Genomic DNA, 15,869 nt, shown 5'->3' on the forward strand with positions numbered 1-15,869 from the left:
CTGGCCTGGCTAATTGCAGACACACTAGGCACCTGTTTTGAGCTGTCAAGACTTTTTTCAGCAAATCCGTTTGGGAAAAGAGTTGCTCCCTTTCTCCCTCGAGGCTTTTGATCATCACTTAGTGTTTTCTTTTCATCTTCAAGACCTGTGATGTTTTCTGCCGAGGACTGGAAATTGGGCTTTAGAAACACCAGGTCCAAGGACAGATTTTCAATTATCTACAAATTATAAATAAATGAAAGTGATTGGAAAAGTGGTTACTTACTCAAAATGTGTGTATTTGGTTGCATTCTAACTTTATGTAAGGTTCTGGATGTTTTTGGCTACTACTGAGGGGGTTACTTAATGGCTTGTGGTCTGTTGCCGGGGTGAAGTCAAATTAATAACAAATCTTGGCTGTGCTAACTTAATGCTTGTAAAATATATACTTTCTTTGTTTATTACAAAAAAAAAAAAAAAAAAAGACCCTGGCCAGTCAAGCAGTCAAGCATGCTTCAAAAGGCTTGTAGAATTTTTAGGAACACCAGTCCTTCATTATAATTGTGGAGAAATTTGAGCTGAATGTATTAACCAACATATATGACAAATATAGAGACTGTTCTGCTAGCTAAGAGCTTTGACTGAAGTTTGACATTGGCTTTTTCCAGCTGTTTGAGGGTAAATTTAGCTTGAAACCATCCTGAATGGAGGGAAGTCACCTCATGGTCCAAACAATCTATTTCCTTTTGAACTCTGTTGACAGCTTGTGATTTCGGGCCAATCAGAAGGATCTAATTCATCTTTCTCCTAAGTTAAAATAGAATATGAGCTTGATTTCGATCATATCAAGTCACATTTAATGCAATCAAGGGCAATTCTTTTCTGTATCTTTCAGGACAATTCTGAAAGCATATACAGATAGAAAACGAACTAGGTCATGGTTTAATTAATAGGACACAGAATTTGAAACCCGAAGTCCAGCCAATTTGGAGCTGTGCAATATCTGTTTGAATTTGAACATAGCTCATTGCCCTTACCAGACCTCAGTTTGTTCATCTGTTAAATGGAAATAAGACAGTCTTTACCCCAGGATGTGTTCAGATCCTAAATGATTTGCCACTTGAGCCACTTGGAGGGCAAAGTAATGACCCTTGGTGATGTTGTTCAATATTCTTTTATCGTGTAATCACTTTCTTTTATTTTTTTTAATTAAAAAAATTTTGGTGGGGGGAGGTAATTAGGTTTACTGATTTATTTTAAAGGAGGTACTGCAGATTGAACCCAGGACCTTGTGTATGCTAAGCATGTGCTCTACCAGTTGAGCTATCCCCCCAACCCTACGAATTTCTATATTTAAGAGTTCAAAAGAGCAAAATCAGACACAGATGTAGTTTCTAACACCTCCAGGCCACTAGAGCATGTGTTCTCTGGCTTTCTCTTGAGTCCCAGGAAAAGCAGCTAATTAATGAAAACTTTATCAAGTCATCAAACAAAATTGCCACAAATGAACACACAGCTGGGCATCTCACACTTCGACTACATCTAAAAACCTTCTGTATTCTAGTGTCGTCCTTCAGGTAATGATGATATTCTCCATGTTTATTCAGATGGAAATACGGGCACAGAGAAATTAGGAGAGAGGCCCAAGGTTAACCACCAGAATTGTGTTTTCTCTTGAAATCCTTGTCACCGTGCATCTATGATTCTCACAGTAGAAACAGGCTGGCTGGGAGATTCAAGCATTGCTTCCAACAGAAAATAACACAGACAGTATTGCTGGGGAATAAATGAGCATGCCTACATTATCAGCCTTGTTCAAGTCCCTTTGAGATCAAAGAAAAGTCAAGCAAATAGTGACAAGTTTTCCTTACAATATTCTTGGAGTATCACTCTCAAGCACTCAAATATAGAGGGTTCTTTTTTTTTTCCCCCTTTGTATTCATTTGATTATCCCGGAGTTTATAAATCGCACGTCTGTTTTGTACACTTTGTGCCAGACAAGTCTGGGCAGGCAAAGATTGTAACCGGTTCACAAAAGCCACTTAACATATTTGTTTGTCATTTAAGTTATGACTTTGAAAACAAAAGGAGACAAGCCCTTTCACAGTGATAGGCAGGTTTACATAAATTGCTGCCCAAACTAGATTCAAAATAACTTCAGTACATATTGAAAAATTTCTTCCTTCATGCCCACTCCGTCATAACACTCTGATATTTTAAAAAATATCCACAGTGACTAATAAGTCTGAGGCGAAGGTTTCTACCTCTTCTCCTGTGTGTCCTTTTTGTGTAAGTCTGGAAACTGGGCTCTCTGCTGATGAATGAATGGATCAAGCCTCGTTTTTCCTCCAAAGCTCTTATCCTGACACGTTGTAATTCAGCAAAAGATAGTCAAGAGACAAAGCCTTGCAGGACGTGGGGTTTGCTTATTTGCTTCATTGACTATTGCCTTCTGCAACAGGTTGAGTTCAGTTACTCAAGAACATCTGAGTTAAAAGAAGAAAAAAAGGAAGACGAATCATCAGCGACCCATTAAGCACAGAGTCAGCAGGTGCGTCCCGCAGACGTGCACTGAGGGACCTGCAGTGCGAGCTGCGGCCCCAGAAGGACCTGGTTTACGTCCCAGCTCTTTTTCGAACCAGCAGCAGCCTGTGCCCTCGTCTACAAGACCGGAATCATAACTCCCAGCTCAGAGAACTATTTTCAGGGTTAAACGAGATTCTCGATGTTAATTGCTCTGCGTAGTGTCTGACCAAACACGGATTCCGTTAAGAGCTGCTCTCCTACGCTTGCTTTGAGCCAGCCTGTATATTTTATACTAAAAATAAAGCAAAGCATTGCGAGGGGGAATGGAGAAAAAGGACCATTCTCAGGAGTGAAATATTTGTATGACAGAATTTAAAAAATAAGACATTTCCTGCTTCCAATAACACACAGTAACAGAACTACATGCGTAGATGATGGAAAACCCGATTGAATGAGCACATATGAACCACTTAGAATGATCTTAGCAGGATATACTGGAAAGGGGTGTTAAAGCTGCTTGGTTTCAATTTTAGCTTTATTCCTTGAGCAAATTTCCTTATCTTTGATCTCTGGCTTCCTCATCTGTTAAATGAACATCTTAAAGTGATGTAATGAGGATAAGATATTAAAACAAAGTACATATCTGCCCATCTAGCTAGGAAAACATATTAAAATTATATACATGTCTGTCTATCTAGACAGTGAGAGAGCACAATAAACTATACAGAGTCGTGATCATTCTAATAGTATGACAAATTTTTCACTGCAGGCAGGGTGTTTAGATTATTTTAAGTGCTAGAAATTAATCTGATATATGTAAATATTCTCTTGGCAAAATTACTTGCGTGATCGCTTACCTAAACCTTTCGTCATCTACATACTTAAAACTGAACTTGAAGGCAGTTGTGATTGTGAAAGGCATGGGGGGTGAGGGGCAAAGTTCTATTTCTTGGCCTGAGAGCTAATAACGAGGGTATATCTGCCTTACCATTACTAATTATGCCATATGTTTATTTTGCGTGGGTTTTGGCATCTGTGTTTTATTTATTTATTTATTTTTAATTTAAACTTTATTTTTTATTGAAGTGTGTGGTTGATTTATAATGTTAGTTTCAGGTATCCAGCAAAGCGATTCAATTATACACATACATACATATATATATTTTTCAGATTCTTTTCCGTTATATGTTATTATAAGAAATTGAATATAGTTCCCTGTGCTCTACAGTAGGTCCTTGGTGTTTATCTATTTTATGTATAATAGTGTGTATCTATGAATCCCAAACTCCTAATTTATCCCTCTATCTCTGTTTTATTATAGAATCAAATTGTTTAAAATAAAAAACTCACTCAATCCAGTTACTGTAATGAACTACCACAAAGGCGAAATCAGAGAGGACTGATTTAGTGAGGTTTTATTACGTTTTAAAAACACAGAAAATAGAATTAATGTACAAATAAAAGAGTGACCTTGAGTCCTACCTTTTTGTTGGGTCCTTATACCCACACACCAAATTGCTATCTGAGTTTTCCACTTCCAAGTGAAAAATTCTGGATGCCAAGAGCTATAAATAGAAAGTGAATCAGAGCCCCCTTAGACAGTAACAGAGTTTACGTGGCAATGTATGTAATCAATGTTGTTAATTCAAAGAGATGAATCCAGTTGCCATGAGGCCTCACGCGGGAAGCATGGTGGGGCCCACTTAAAGAATAAAAGTGTAGACAGTTAAAAAGAAATTGGTGGAGGGGAGGGGATGGCTCAGTGGCAGAGTGCATGAGACCTTGGGTGCAATCCCCAGTGCCTCCATTAAAATTGGAAGACAAATTGATTGTGAGTTTACTCTTGCGTGGCTATTAAAATGATAAAAATGCTTCGGCCATAATGTTGAACAAGCTGCTACTATCAGGAGTGAAAAATGTAAAACTTCCAATTATTCTGTTACTATGTGTAAAACACATGAATAGATCTTTTGGGGAGAATTACTGGAGCTTTGTCTAGATAAAGGAATATAGAGATGCCCAATGAGCGAAGCTTCATGAGGGATCAGAAGCAGAAAACCTGGCAAGAACCAAGGCAAACCCAATCTCCCTCCCCTGTACCATGGATCCTTGCTCTCCTCTCTGTAGACCACCTCCCTTCCATGAGGACCCATACACATACCCCTGAAAGGCTGCCCTGCTTCAGGAACTCTTGGGGCCAACATCCGATGATAAAAGATTCATTCTGCCTGAGCTCCAATTCCAAATAAATGTGGGCAAAAGAGACCATGGGAGTGGAAGGTCCTCTGCCAAAGGCATTGAAGTGGTGAGAGGAAATGACTTACTGGAATTCCATATAGAAAATGACACAGCCACAAATGTGGGTCATTTATTCATTCCACCAACACAGAACTCCCATGAGTCAGAAAGCACTGGGGATTCAGAGGCGAATAATGTTTAGTCCTTACCTTGAGGAGGTCAGACTTAAGAAAACAAGACAGGTCATTGACAGAAATTCTTTAAAGAGGATACAGTAAAGAAGTATGAACAAACTCCTTCAAGATCCTAGAAAAGGTGATGATTGATTTCACAGAGGAGATTATAGTAGAATGATCTTAAAGAATGAGTGTTAAAACTCACTAAAACTGACTATACTTCAATTAAGAAAAAAATCATAAACACATTCCAGCAAAAGACCTGTTAATTTACTTTCATCAAAGTTGGGAACGAAGGACACTGCGGATGAAGTCTTGACAGGTCCGAGAGATTTTTGCGATATCTAAAACTGCCAAGGCTCTCCTGCAAATCGGGAAGAAAACGATGGATACGCCAGGAGAAGATGATAAACTTTGTGAGCCAGCAATTACCAGGGGAGAAAATCAAAAGCATCAAGCATCACTCATCTGTAAACATTTTATACCAGTGAGACCAGCAAAATCAGTGCCAAGTGTGGGCAGGGGCTGTGGGTCTATCAGCTCTGGCATGGGAGTATTGAATCAGGGCATCCGTCCTGGAGAACATTCAGCAGTGCTCATCATGTCTGCATTCGTACTCCACATCCAGGGCAGGGGGAGGGGCAAAGGGGGAGGAGCCAGTTTGGGAGGTGATCTGTGAGTTTGATTCTAAAGACAATGGAGAACCAAGAGAAGATTCTAAGCAGGCCAGTGACATGGCCAGAACAAAACTGATGGAGTGTGAAGTTATAAAAGGGGCAATGGGGAATGACAGCTTAGATAAACGAATTCAAGGGCATGTATACGTAAAACGACATACAGCGAGACAAGCAGAATACAAAGAGTACCCAGGTATAAGCTACTACTATGTAAGAACGGCAGGGTACATTTAATGAAGATCAGAAGTGAATCTACGCACCCCAATGTTCATAGCCGCACTGTTTACAATAGCAAAGACATGGAAACAACCCAAATGTCCATCAACAGATGACTGGATAAAGAAGATATGGTATATTTATACAATGAAATACTACTCAGCCATAAAGAAGAATAAAATCATGCCATTTGCAGCAACATGGATGGACCAGGAGATTGAAGTAACCCAGAAAGAGAAAGAAAAATACCATATGATATCACTTATAATTGGAATCTAAAAAAAAATGACACCAATGAACTTATGTACAAAACAGAAACAGACTCACAGACGTAGAATACAAACTGATGGTTACTAGTGGGAGAAGGGGGGTGGGAAGGGACAAACTGGGAGTTCAAGATTTGCAGATACTAACTACGATGTATAAAATAGATAAACAACAAGTTTCTTCTGTAGAGCACAGGAAACTCTGTTCAGTGTCTTGTAGTAACCTATAATGAAAATGAATATGAAAAGGAATATATGTATGTACCTGTATGACTGTAACATGATGCTGTCCACCAGAAATTGACACAACATTGTAAACTGACTATACTTTAATAAAAATTAAAATTAAAAAAAAAAGAGTGAATCTGGAACTGAGCATATATTTAACATTCATAGGTTTGTCATTTCCCGTGCAGAAGCTTGTTCACGATTTGTTTATCGTACAAAATATTGCTTAGAATTCCGAAGTCTAAATTAAAGGTGTTACTTAAAAAAAACAGTATGCAGAGATTTAAGAATAGAGTCTTGATCCTTTGATCCTGTTTGGAAGGTGAGGACTTGGCAGCCTTTGGTGGTTTCAGACAGTTACTTTTTATCTGATTATTATGAAAATTGAGAGACTAGTTATACATAAATTACTCTTTAGAGAATGTAACTACTCTGAATTTATGAGACTATGGATGAGCTTTTAAAATATGTTTTATATTTTTTATAGTTTCTACAATGAGGTCGTACCCCTGTAACCGACACCATTTCCCAACTAAATTCTGATTTTTATTTTATTAAAAAAATTTTAATATATATTCTTTATTGAAGTATAGTCAGTTTACAATGTGTCAATTCCTGGTGCACAGCACAATGCTTCAGTCATACATGAACATACATATATTCATTTTCATATTCTTTTTCACCATAAGCTACTAAAAGATATTGAATATAATACATAAATTCTGTGCTATACATAAATCCTGACTTTTAATTGAATGGATGTGGGATTTGTTTTATGCAGAGGTGTTTTACATAAGCTGAACCTGGTTCCTCTTGTGAAATGAGCCAAGTGGTCCAGCAATGTCCCGGCGGCCTCAACTGGTGGGCGAAGCATCCAAGCCCTGGGGCATGTGGGGAAGTTGGAGTGATGAAACCCACAGAGTCATGTGATCCGACAGGGAGCCACTCGCCAGTCCAACCAAGTAGACGGTCAAGAAGGGCTGGTTAGCTTCTCCTGGGTACGTGCAGAGACTTAATCAGCTCTCCTCTTACAAGCTGCTCATTTTGGCTTCTGCAACCCGAATGTTAATTAGCCTCTTTCCCCCTTTCCCTTACATCTGCCGTCTCAGGGCGATGCCCGTGCTGCGACTGCCCAGGGTCCTCTTTCTTATTTGCATCCAGTTTCCTGACTTAGCTTTCTCCCTCTGCCTCTCTCCCTGCTTTTTCTCAGCCCGAGTCTGCCATCTTTTCCTTTTGTTCCGTGTCCTAGTCTTGCTGGCTTGTTTTCTCATTAATCCACGAGAAGGCGGCTTGGAGACCTGGCCCCCAGAATGACAAACGGGCCCCCTGGGGACAACGTCTGTGTGGTCTTCTCCAACTGGACTGCACAGAGACAAGGCTGGAAGATTTGTGCTCCTCTGGCAGGGATGGATCCAAAAGCCAAAGACCCGTGTAAACCCCATGTTACTTGCTGGAATGTTTTTTTAAAAAGTAGATACTCAGGATGTAAGCCAGCTGTTTATATTATTGAAAATATCATCCAGCTACTGGAAATGGTCCCCAGCTGGGCCAGGGATGGTGACACGTGCTTTGCTCTGTCAGGTCCAATTTCCTTACTGCTCTTAAGTTAAGCACCTTTAAAGAATCACTTCACGCTTTTGGCCATTTTGCTATGATCTACTACATTACAGTAATACATTAATAGTAAATAATTGACATTTTAAACTTATTATCTACTTAATGCAATAGGTGAGCCCCCCCAAAGTAGTATGTAAATAAAATTATGAATAGAAAGAATAGAATTTAAAAGGACTAAGCTCTATGAAGAACTTTTCTTTTGCACCATGATACATTTTATTTTTTAATTTTTTAATATATTCTTATTGTTTTTTAAAAATTTTTTATTGCAGCGTAGTTGATTTATGATGTTAGTCTCAGGTGTATAGCAAAGTGATTCAGTTATACATATACACACATGTATTTCTTTCTTTTCAGATTCTTTTCCACTGTATGTTATTATAAGAAATTGAAATAGTTCCCTGTACTATACAGTAAGTCCTTGTTGTTTATCTATTTTATATATAGTAATATGTCTGTTAATCTCCAACCCCTAATTTACCTCTCCCCACCCTTCCCCCTTTGGTAGCCATAGTTTGCTTATGTCTGTGACTCCGTTTCTAGTTTGTAAATAGAATCTATCATTTTTTTTAGATTCCACCTATAACTGATATCATATGATATTTGCCTTTCTCTGTCTTACTTCAGTCAATACGATCATCTCTAGGAAGAAATCATCCTCTTCTTAATCTCTCAATAATTAAAGAATCTTCTTGCAAATAAGGTGGCAGCATTATAGTCTGGGAACATAATGGAACTTGGAGTCATAAAACCTGGGTTTTGGTTCTGTTTCTGCAAAGTACAGGCTGCGTTCCACTGAAACGCTCGTAGCCACAGGGATAGTTTCACAGTGTTATTGCTCTTTGCAGAGGACAAAGGACTGCACGGGCGTGAGCCGTTTGCTACGATTATCTGCAGAGCCTTTTAACATCCACGTTCTTGTGAGATTCTCCTGCATCCTGTAGTTGAGACACAGCTGATTTTATTATACTTTGCTCTATAGATGAGGAGAGTGAGGGTCAGGAAAGACCAGTGATGGACCCGAGGTAACATCACCAAAGGTGACGGAGGCAAAAAACAAGTCCACATTTTCTGGTTCCTAAGTCAGGACATTTTCTACTGCACCACACCACTGCACACTTTGGGGGTGGGAAGGGGTGGGGGTGGGAAAGAGAAGATGATGTCCTACACATGAACCTACTTTCCCTGCTCCAGTGGAAAGTGGAAGGATATGGGAAACAATAGTGATGGAAAATTCTGGATCTACCTCTTATCAGCCGTGTGAACCTGGATGTAACACTGAACCCCACTGCGTCTCCATTTAGTTGGCTATAAAGTACAGATAATAAGGTTCAATTTGTAGGGTGGCTAGGATCAAATAAAAATACAGGAGACATAAAAAGCATTCATTACGGAAAATATTAGTGCCAAATTCAGGCCTGCATAGAAACCCAGGATGTCTAAAGTGACTGGGGGAAAGGCAGCAGTTTCCACCTGCTGTGATCTCCTAAGGGGCCGTTTGGGGACCAGGAAAAGAGAAACATTCTCATCCTCCGTAAGTTTCCTCCATCCAATTGTTCTAGCCATTGAAACTGTCTGCAATTCAGAACGTCCTCATTTCTTCCTGAGAAGCATCAATGAGATTATTTCTTTTTTTTTTTTTTGCAATTTTTTTTTATTGAAGTAGTCAGTTTTACAGCACTATGTCAATTTCTGGTGTATACCGTCATGTTTCAGTCATACATGTACATACATATATTCCTTTTCATATTCTTTTTCATTAACAGTTACTACAAGATATTGAATAGAGTTCTCTGTGCTGGACAGTAGCATCTTGTTGTTTATCTATTTTATATACAGTATTTAGTATCTGCAAATCCCAAACTCCCAATTTATACCTTCCCACCCTCCTCTCCCCTCAACCATAAGTTTGTTTTCTATATCTGTGAGTCTGTTTTTGTTTTGTAAATAAGTTCATTGGTGCCTTTTTTAGATTCCACACGAGTGATATCATATGGTATTCTTCTCGATTTCTCTTTCTGACTTAGAATGATGATCTCCAGGTCCATCCATGTTGCTGCAAATGGCATGATTTTGTTCTTTTTTATGGCTGAGTAGTATTCCATTGTGTAAATATACCACAACTTCTTTATCCAATTATCTGTTGATGGACACTTAGGTTGCTTCCATGTCCTGGCTATTGTATATAGTGCTGCCACGAACACTGGGGTGCGGGTATCTTTCTGAATTAGAGTTCCCTCCAGATATATTGGGCTTCCTCTTCTTGAATTGCTGGTTTTTGTTGTTGCTCTTGTTTTGGTTTGATTCTCCCTTTTTTCCCCAATTGGAGTTCTTTTTTTTTTTCTTTCCCTGTATCCTTTGGATATATTTGGTTTATATACTGCAAGTACCCTCTCCCAGTCTGATCTCACTCTTATTACTTCCCTGGTCTCTCATTTTCCATGTGGTTAGAAAATTCAAACCACCTAACCTCAGAGTCAGTGCCAGTCAAGTGTCTACACCAGTTCACATTAGTTCACACCAGCTCATACCAGTGGAAATCGGACTCTGCCACAGACACCTTCATCTGTGACCACAGAGGGAGAGGTGCCAGACCCCTGCCACAGGTGTGTTCCACTGACACCTGGCTCCACTGTGACAGCTTCTGGAATATTCTCTCACCTGCTCACCAAGAATCATAAAACCAAAGGTGATTTGAACATCCAGTGAGGCAGTGAGGTGGGGGGGTTGGAGAGTGTGGGATGGAGAAGGGGCAGAGGGCTAAGCCCGCAGAGAATTTTGAGGAGAAACAGTAGGCTTTCCAATACAAAGGGCTTAAGCAGGGTAGAAGTTGGTACAGAGAGCTGGTTTATAAGTAAAAGACCCACAGGAAAAAAACGGGGAGGTGGGGTACTGAGGAGTCCCTTCCTCCTGCCCCAGGCAGGGAAGCTGGTCATCTACCCGATGAAAGTCAGCGAAGGACGCCCTTGGACCTCAGCCCTCAGGCCCCTGAAGCTAAGGCTTAATCAGACTCAAATCTTGAGTAAATGTACCAGCAAAGTGACAAATTCCAGACCAAGGTGGCTTAAGCTGGAAACAAACAAACAAACAAAACCAAGCCAAATATTTGAAATACTGAAATCCAGTCCAATAACCATGCCAAACTGCACCAACTAAATTGCGTACTTTGCTCCCACCTCTAGTGCTGAGGGTTAAGCCCTCTGGGTCAGAGTCCGGTGATTGCAGTGGGGAGGACCCTAAACAAGGAGGAAACCCAACTCCTGGGCCCCCCTGAGACTCTCCTTCTGAGACAGGAGGAAAGGGGAAGGGGCATAGCAATGACACAGCAATGACACAATAATGACACAGCAATGAGCTCCAAGATGGCAGAAGACCTCAAGTTTCAATATACATTCATTGTAATACAAGAGCTGTAAATGGCACTCCCACAGGCGCCATGACAGTTCCCAGGCTGACCATAAAAGGTCTTTCCTGCCTGAAGCCAAAGACCCTCACCTGATGGGGCACGTCCCAGGGACTTGCCTGTGACCCGAGACATGACCATCTTCTCGCTCCCCATTATCCTGCATCACCTCCAGGCACTGCTGATGCACCAGTGTGGACAGGACGCCCTGAGCAAGCCACTCCTGATGACAGGCTTGAAATGCAGCATCAGCTGTTGATGCAACAGAAACCTCCCCAGTCCATTTTTCTCTCCAAAACTCAAGACAAAGACGTTTTAGTGAGGAGCAGAGCTGAACCTACTCTCTCTGTCAAAAAAACTAGACAAGGAGGTGTGGTCTAATTCCAACTGTTTAGCTCCTGGTAAAGTTACTCCTAGAGTGGCCTGGCCAGCATGAAGGGGTTGTTTTGGGTTTTGGCAAGCCAAGTGACTAAAAATAGCACTGTCAGGCAGCCTACTAAAACTCCCTGGAGTTCTGTCACCAGGACAGAAAAGTCTGTTAAGTGAGGACCTGTGGTTGACTGAGCACCTCGCCTCTGCTTTGGGACATCGTACAAAGCCATGATGTACAAAGCCATTCAGCCGTGATGGAGGCAACTTCTGATACTTTCATTTCTTGCTTAAGACAATTTGGTTTTGGAAGTATAATTGACCTACAACGCTGTGTTTTTTCCTGGTGTACCATATAGTGACCTGGTATTTCGATACATTTCAAAACGATCACAAGCCTGGTTACCATCTGTCACCATTCAGAGGTGTCACAGTTATTAACCACACTCTCCACACTGTACATTTCCTGTTCTTGACTCTTTTATTCTGTGACTGAAGTTTGTACCTCTTCATCTCCCTTCCCCTCCCCTCCCCTTCCCTTCTGGCCACCATCTGTTTGTTCTCCATATCTATGACTCTTTGTTTTGTTTGTTCATTTTTGGTTTTTAGATTTCACACATACATGAAATCATAACAGTATTTGTCTTTCTCTGTCTTTTTATACAAAGCTGAGACTCAGCTTCTCGAATTGGAAAAGTCATTTAAAAAGTTCTATTGGAATTATGTTAAATTTATAGATCAACTTAGGGAGACGTGCTATCTTTCTGATATTGAGTCTTCTTAGCTAAGAATAATGTACTTTCCATTTCATTGGTTTCTCTTTTGTGTCCGAAAGTCAATTCTTTGTAGAAACTGCACATTTATTTCTATGTTTATTTCTAGCTATTTTATCTTTTGGGGAGACAATTGCAATGTCTCTTTCCTTCCATTATATTTTCCAGTTGACTATAATTTATCCATTTTTTTTCCCATTGGGCTCTTAGGTGGGACCACCTGAAGTGTTGCAGGCACTGTTGTTCCTTTTTTTTTTTCTTGGTATGTTTCCTAGGAAACCTTAAAAACAGTAAATTGAGCTCTCTTGCAAATTTCTCTCTTAGCCAGTAGGTTCCAAAATTCCTTAGCAAGGTCACAGATGGTGTCCCTCTCTGTTGGTATTTCAGTCAAATCAAGGTTTTTGTTTATGCTTTTTATCCCCCTGCAGGCCAAATAGTGGAGATATTTTTGGTTAAAACTGGAGTTTGATCTCATCAAGTCCCCAAACCAAGCATTTACGCTGCAGGCCAGCAGTGCAGTTATCTGTTCCAAGAACCACCCCCCACCCCCTGGTGTGGACGATTGTGCGTCTGTAGAAATTGCTAAGGCCATATTTTCATGCCCTCTTGTGAACCGATACAGCTCTGCAGGGCTGGGAGAGTGAAAATCACCATGCGTTCTGCATGTTAATTAATTAGAAATGGTGAGAACGGCAAGAGATTTTTGAGACCATGCATCTGGTCTAAAGCTTTCATTGTACAGACAAAGAAGATCAAGATGAGGAAACTGTAGTTAAAAAGTGATGAATTAAATTGAAGACGTTGGACTCTGGGGCTGGTGACATCTCTTCTAACTTAAACTGTCTTTTCTCTTGTAACTTACAATTTCTCAACACTTCAAAGGAGCCGCTACAACAGTCATTGTTTCCAGCTGGTCAACCACATCCCACCCTCACTGATACTCAGGCCAGGCAGTGTGTTTGACCTCTGTTTGTCTATCTCTGGAATTTGTGCTAATCTAGCAGTCCACCGAATGTGGTCTGGGGACCCGTGTGAGAACACAAGACCCTTTTAGAAAGTTTGCATGGTCAAAACTATTCTTATAATAATATTAAAACATTATTTGTCTTTTGCTCTCATTTGCTCAGGAGTATTTTCTAGAATTTTTCCAATAAAGTAGGTTTAGGATACAAATGTATACATTTTCAGGCGTTAACTAAGTTTATTCTCCATACTTTTACTGAGCCCTTAATACCTTCAGTTATGCTCGCTGTAATCTCTTTCCACCTCATTGTCCAATAAATTATTATTTTGAAATCCTGAAGTTTGCCCCCAGTCTACGTGAAAACCTAAGAAGTAAGCATGCTTTGTTGTCTTGATTTGCAATAATATTTTTAAATATCTAAAAGCTTTCCTAAAATTTCAAACTTTATATAGAATCAACTATTTTATATAAACCACTATATATAAAAATAGATTAAAAAAAACAGATCTCTTCTGTATGGCACAGGGAGCTATATTCAGTATCTTGTAATAACCTTTAATGAAAAAGCATACGAAAATGAACACATGCATAGATATATGCATGACTGGGACATGATGCTGTACACCAGAAACTGACACATTGTAACTGACTATACTTCAATTAAAAATAAATAAATAAATAATTTGAAAACTTACTACTTTAAAATTTTATAACAGGTCATTCTAAAATACAAGAAAATGTATTTATAATGTATCTTCTTTTTTTTAAAAGTGAATTGTTAGCTTTCTCAACCCTCAGCTTCACCATCTACACATAAAGATGTTTCTCTGACTCAGAAGGGAGGAAATTTCAAAGAAAAAGGATGAAACTGTGAATAAGAAATAAAATTATGGTGAATATTATCTTTCCCTTGGCTGTATACATGTTAATAATCTACTATTATTTCTGAAAGTATTGTGGTGGGTGACTTCCGGTTTCTGGTCCAGCATGTAAGGACCTTAGAAGTCACTACTCCATCCTACCAACAAAAGCTGAACAAACCAAAAAATCAACAACTCTTCTTAGATCTGTCGTCAGAGCACTGAAGTCATAGGGCAAACAGCTGTCCAAGAAATTAAGGAGACAGACAGGTAGGTGGAGAAGAATCACGATTTACCAGATCTGAAACCCCCTCACTGAACACTCTGTGGGAACCAATGTCAAGCTAGGGAAACCTGAATTATAACTGAGGAATTGCTGGACACTCAGAGGGGACAGCCTGAGACTTAAAAACTGCTGGAGGACCCAGTCATAGTGCTCTCCAAGAATTTGTGTTTTATCTCCAGGAGCTCACAGTGACTACCAGATAAAAAATTCCCTTGTTCTTCCCCCAGGCGGAGGGGGAAAGTAACCATTTTGACAAACCTAGAGAATTCTGTTCTTAACAAGGTCTGCCCTTAGGAGAAGCTATTTACCCAGGGCCCAACCTGCTGGGGTTTTATCGGAGTCTAATTGACTGTGGGGAAGGGAAATACCCAACCCCAGCCCCCTCTAGCCATCCTGTCCCCTCCCCCCAAAAGGGGAGGGGAACTGAGGAGCACTGGGGAAGTTCAGAGTCCAGTGGAACAGCCTCGAAAGACTGAGACCTAATCATAAGACTATAGAAAGTTACCCTGCCCCCACACTTTACCCAACATTCCTAAAGGCTTGTTTACTGCAACACCTTTTACTCCGCACACCATGTCCACCTTTCAACAAAAAATAACAAGGTGTACTAAAAGGCAAAAAAACCCCACAGTTTGAAAAGACTGAACGAGCATCGGATCCACTCTCTTCTCCGCCATCCCATATGCAGTTGAGTTTGGTCCTTGCCATGTCGTTTCACAAGACTTTCAGGATCAAGCAATTCCTGGCCAAGAAATAAAAGCAGAATCATCCCATTCCCCAGTGATTCAAGTGAAAACTGGTAACAAAATCAGGTACAACTCCAAGAGCAGACATTGGAGAAGAACGAAGCTGGGTCTATAAGGAGCTGCACATGAGGTGGCGCCCATATTTATGCTATGTCAAGGTTATTTGTACCTTACCACATCACTTTGAAAACAGTTCTACTGTCTGAATGGCTGGATGTGTTTGGGAACATGACTCTTCTCTTTATGTCAGTGTTTCTGCACTATTGCTTCTGCTCGGTAATAAATACATGAGACCTTTTGTTGGGGGTGAGAAAAAAACCATCAGATCCAAAGTCAGATATGGGAGGAATGTTGGAATTACCAAGACTTTTTTAAAAGTATGATTAAAATGGTCAAAACTTTGATGGAAAAAGCAGACGACATTCAAGAATGGTGGATTATGTAAAAAGAGGGATAAAAGTTCTAAGAAAGAACAAAAAAGAAATACAAGAGATCAAAATTACTGTAACAGGAATGCAGTATGCCAGTGATGGGCACATTAGTAG

At 40.0% G+C, this 15,869-nt stretch overlaps 1 protein-coding gene across 1 annotated transcript; it reads left to right on the forward strand.

The window, feature by feature from the left end:
* Window positions 1–15,284: 15,284 nt before the first annotated feature.
* On the forward strand, window positions 15,285–15,439 carry LOC105071195 (large ribosomal subunit protein eL39-like). Its single transcript, XM_074353773.1, is given in 2 exon segments — window positions 15,285–15,357; window positions 15,360–15,439. Coding segments are annotated over 2 exon segments (153 nt in total).
* Window positions 15,440–15,869: the final 430 nt, after the last annotated feature.

The sequence above is a fragment of the Camelus bactrianus genome, chromosome 26 (genome assembly GCF_048773025.1).
Source record: "Camelus bactrianus isolate YW-2024 breed Bactrian camel chromosome 26, ASM4877302v1, whole genome shotgun sequence".
Taxonomy (NCBI): Eukaryota; Metazoa; Chordata; class Mammalia; order Artiodactyla; family Camelidae; genus Camelus; species Camelus bactrianus.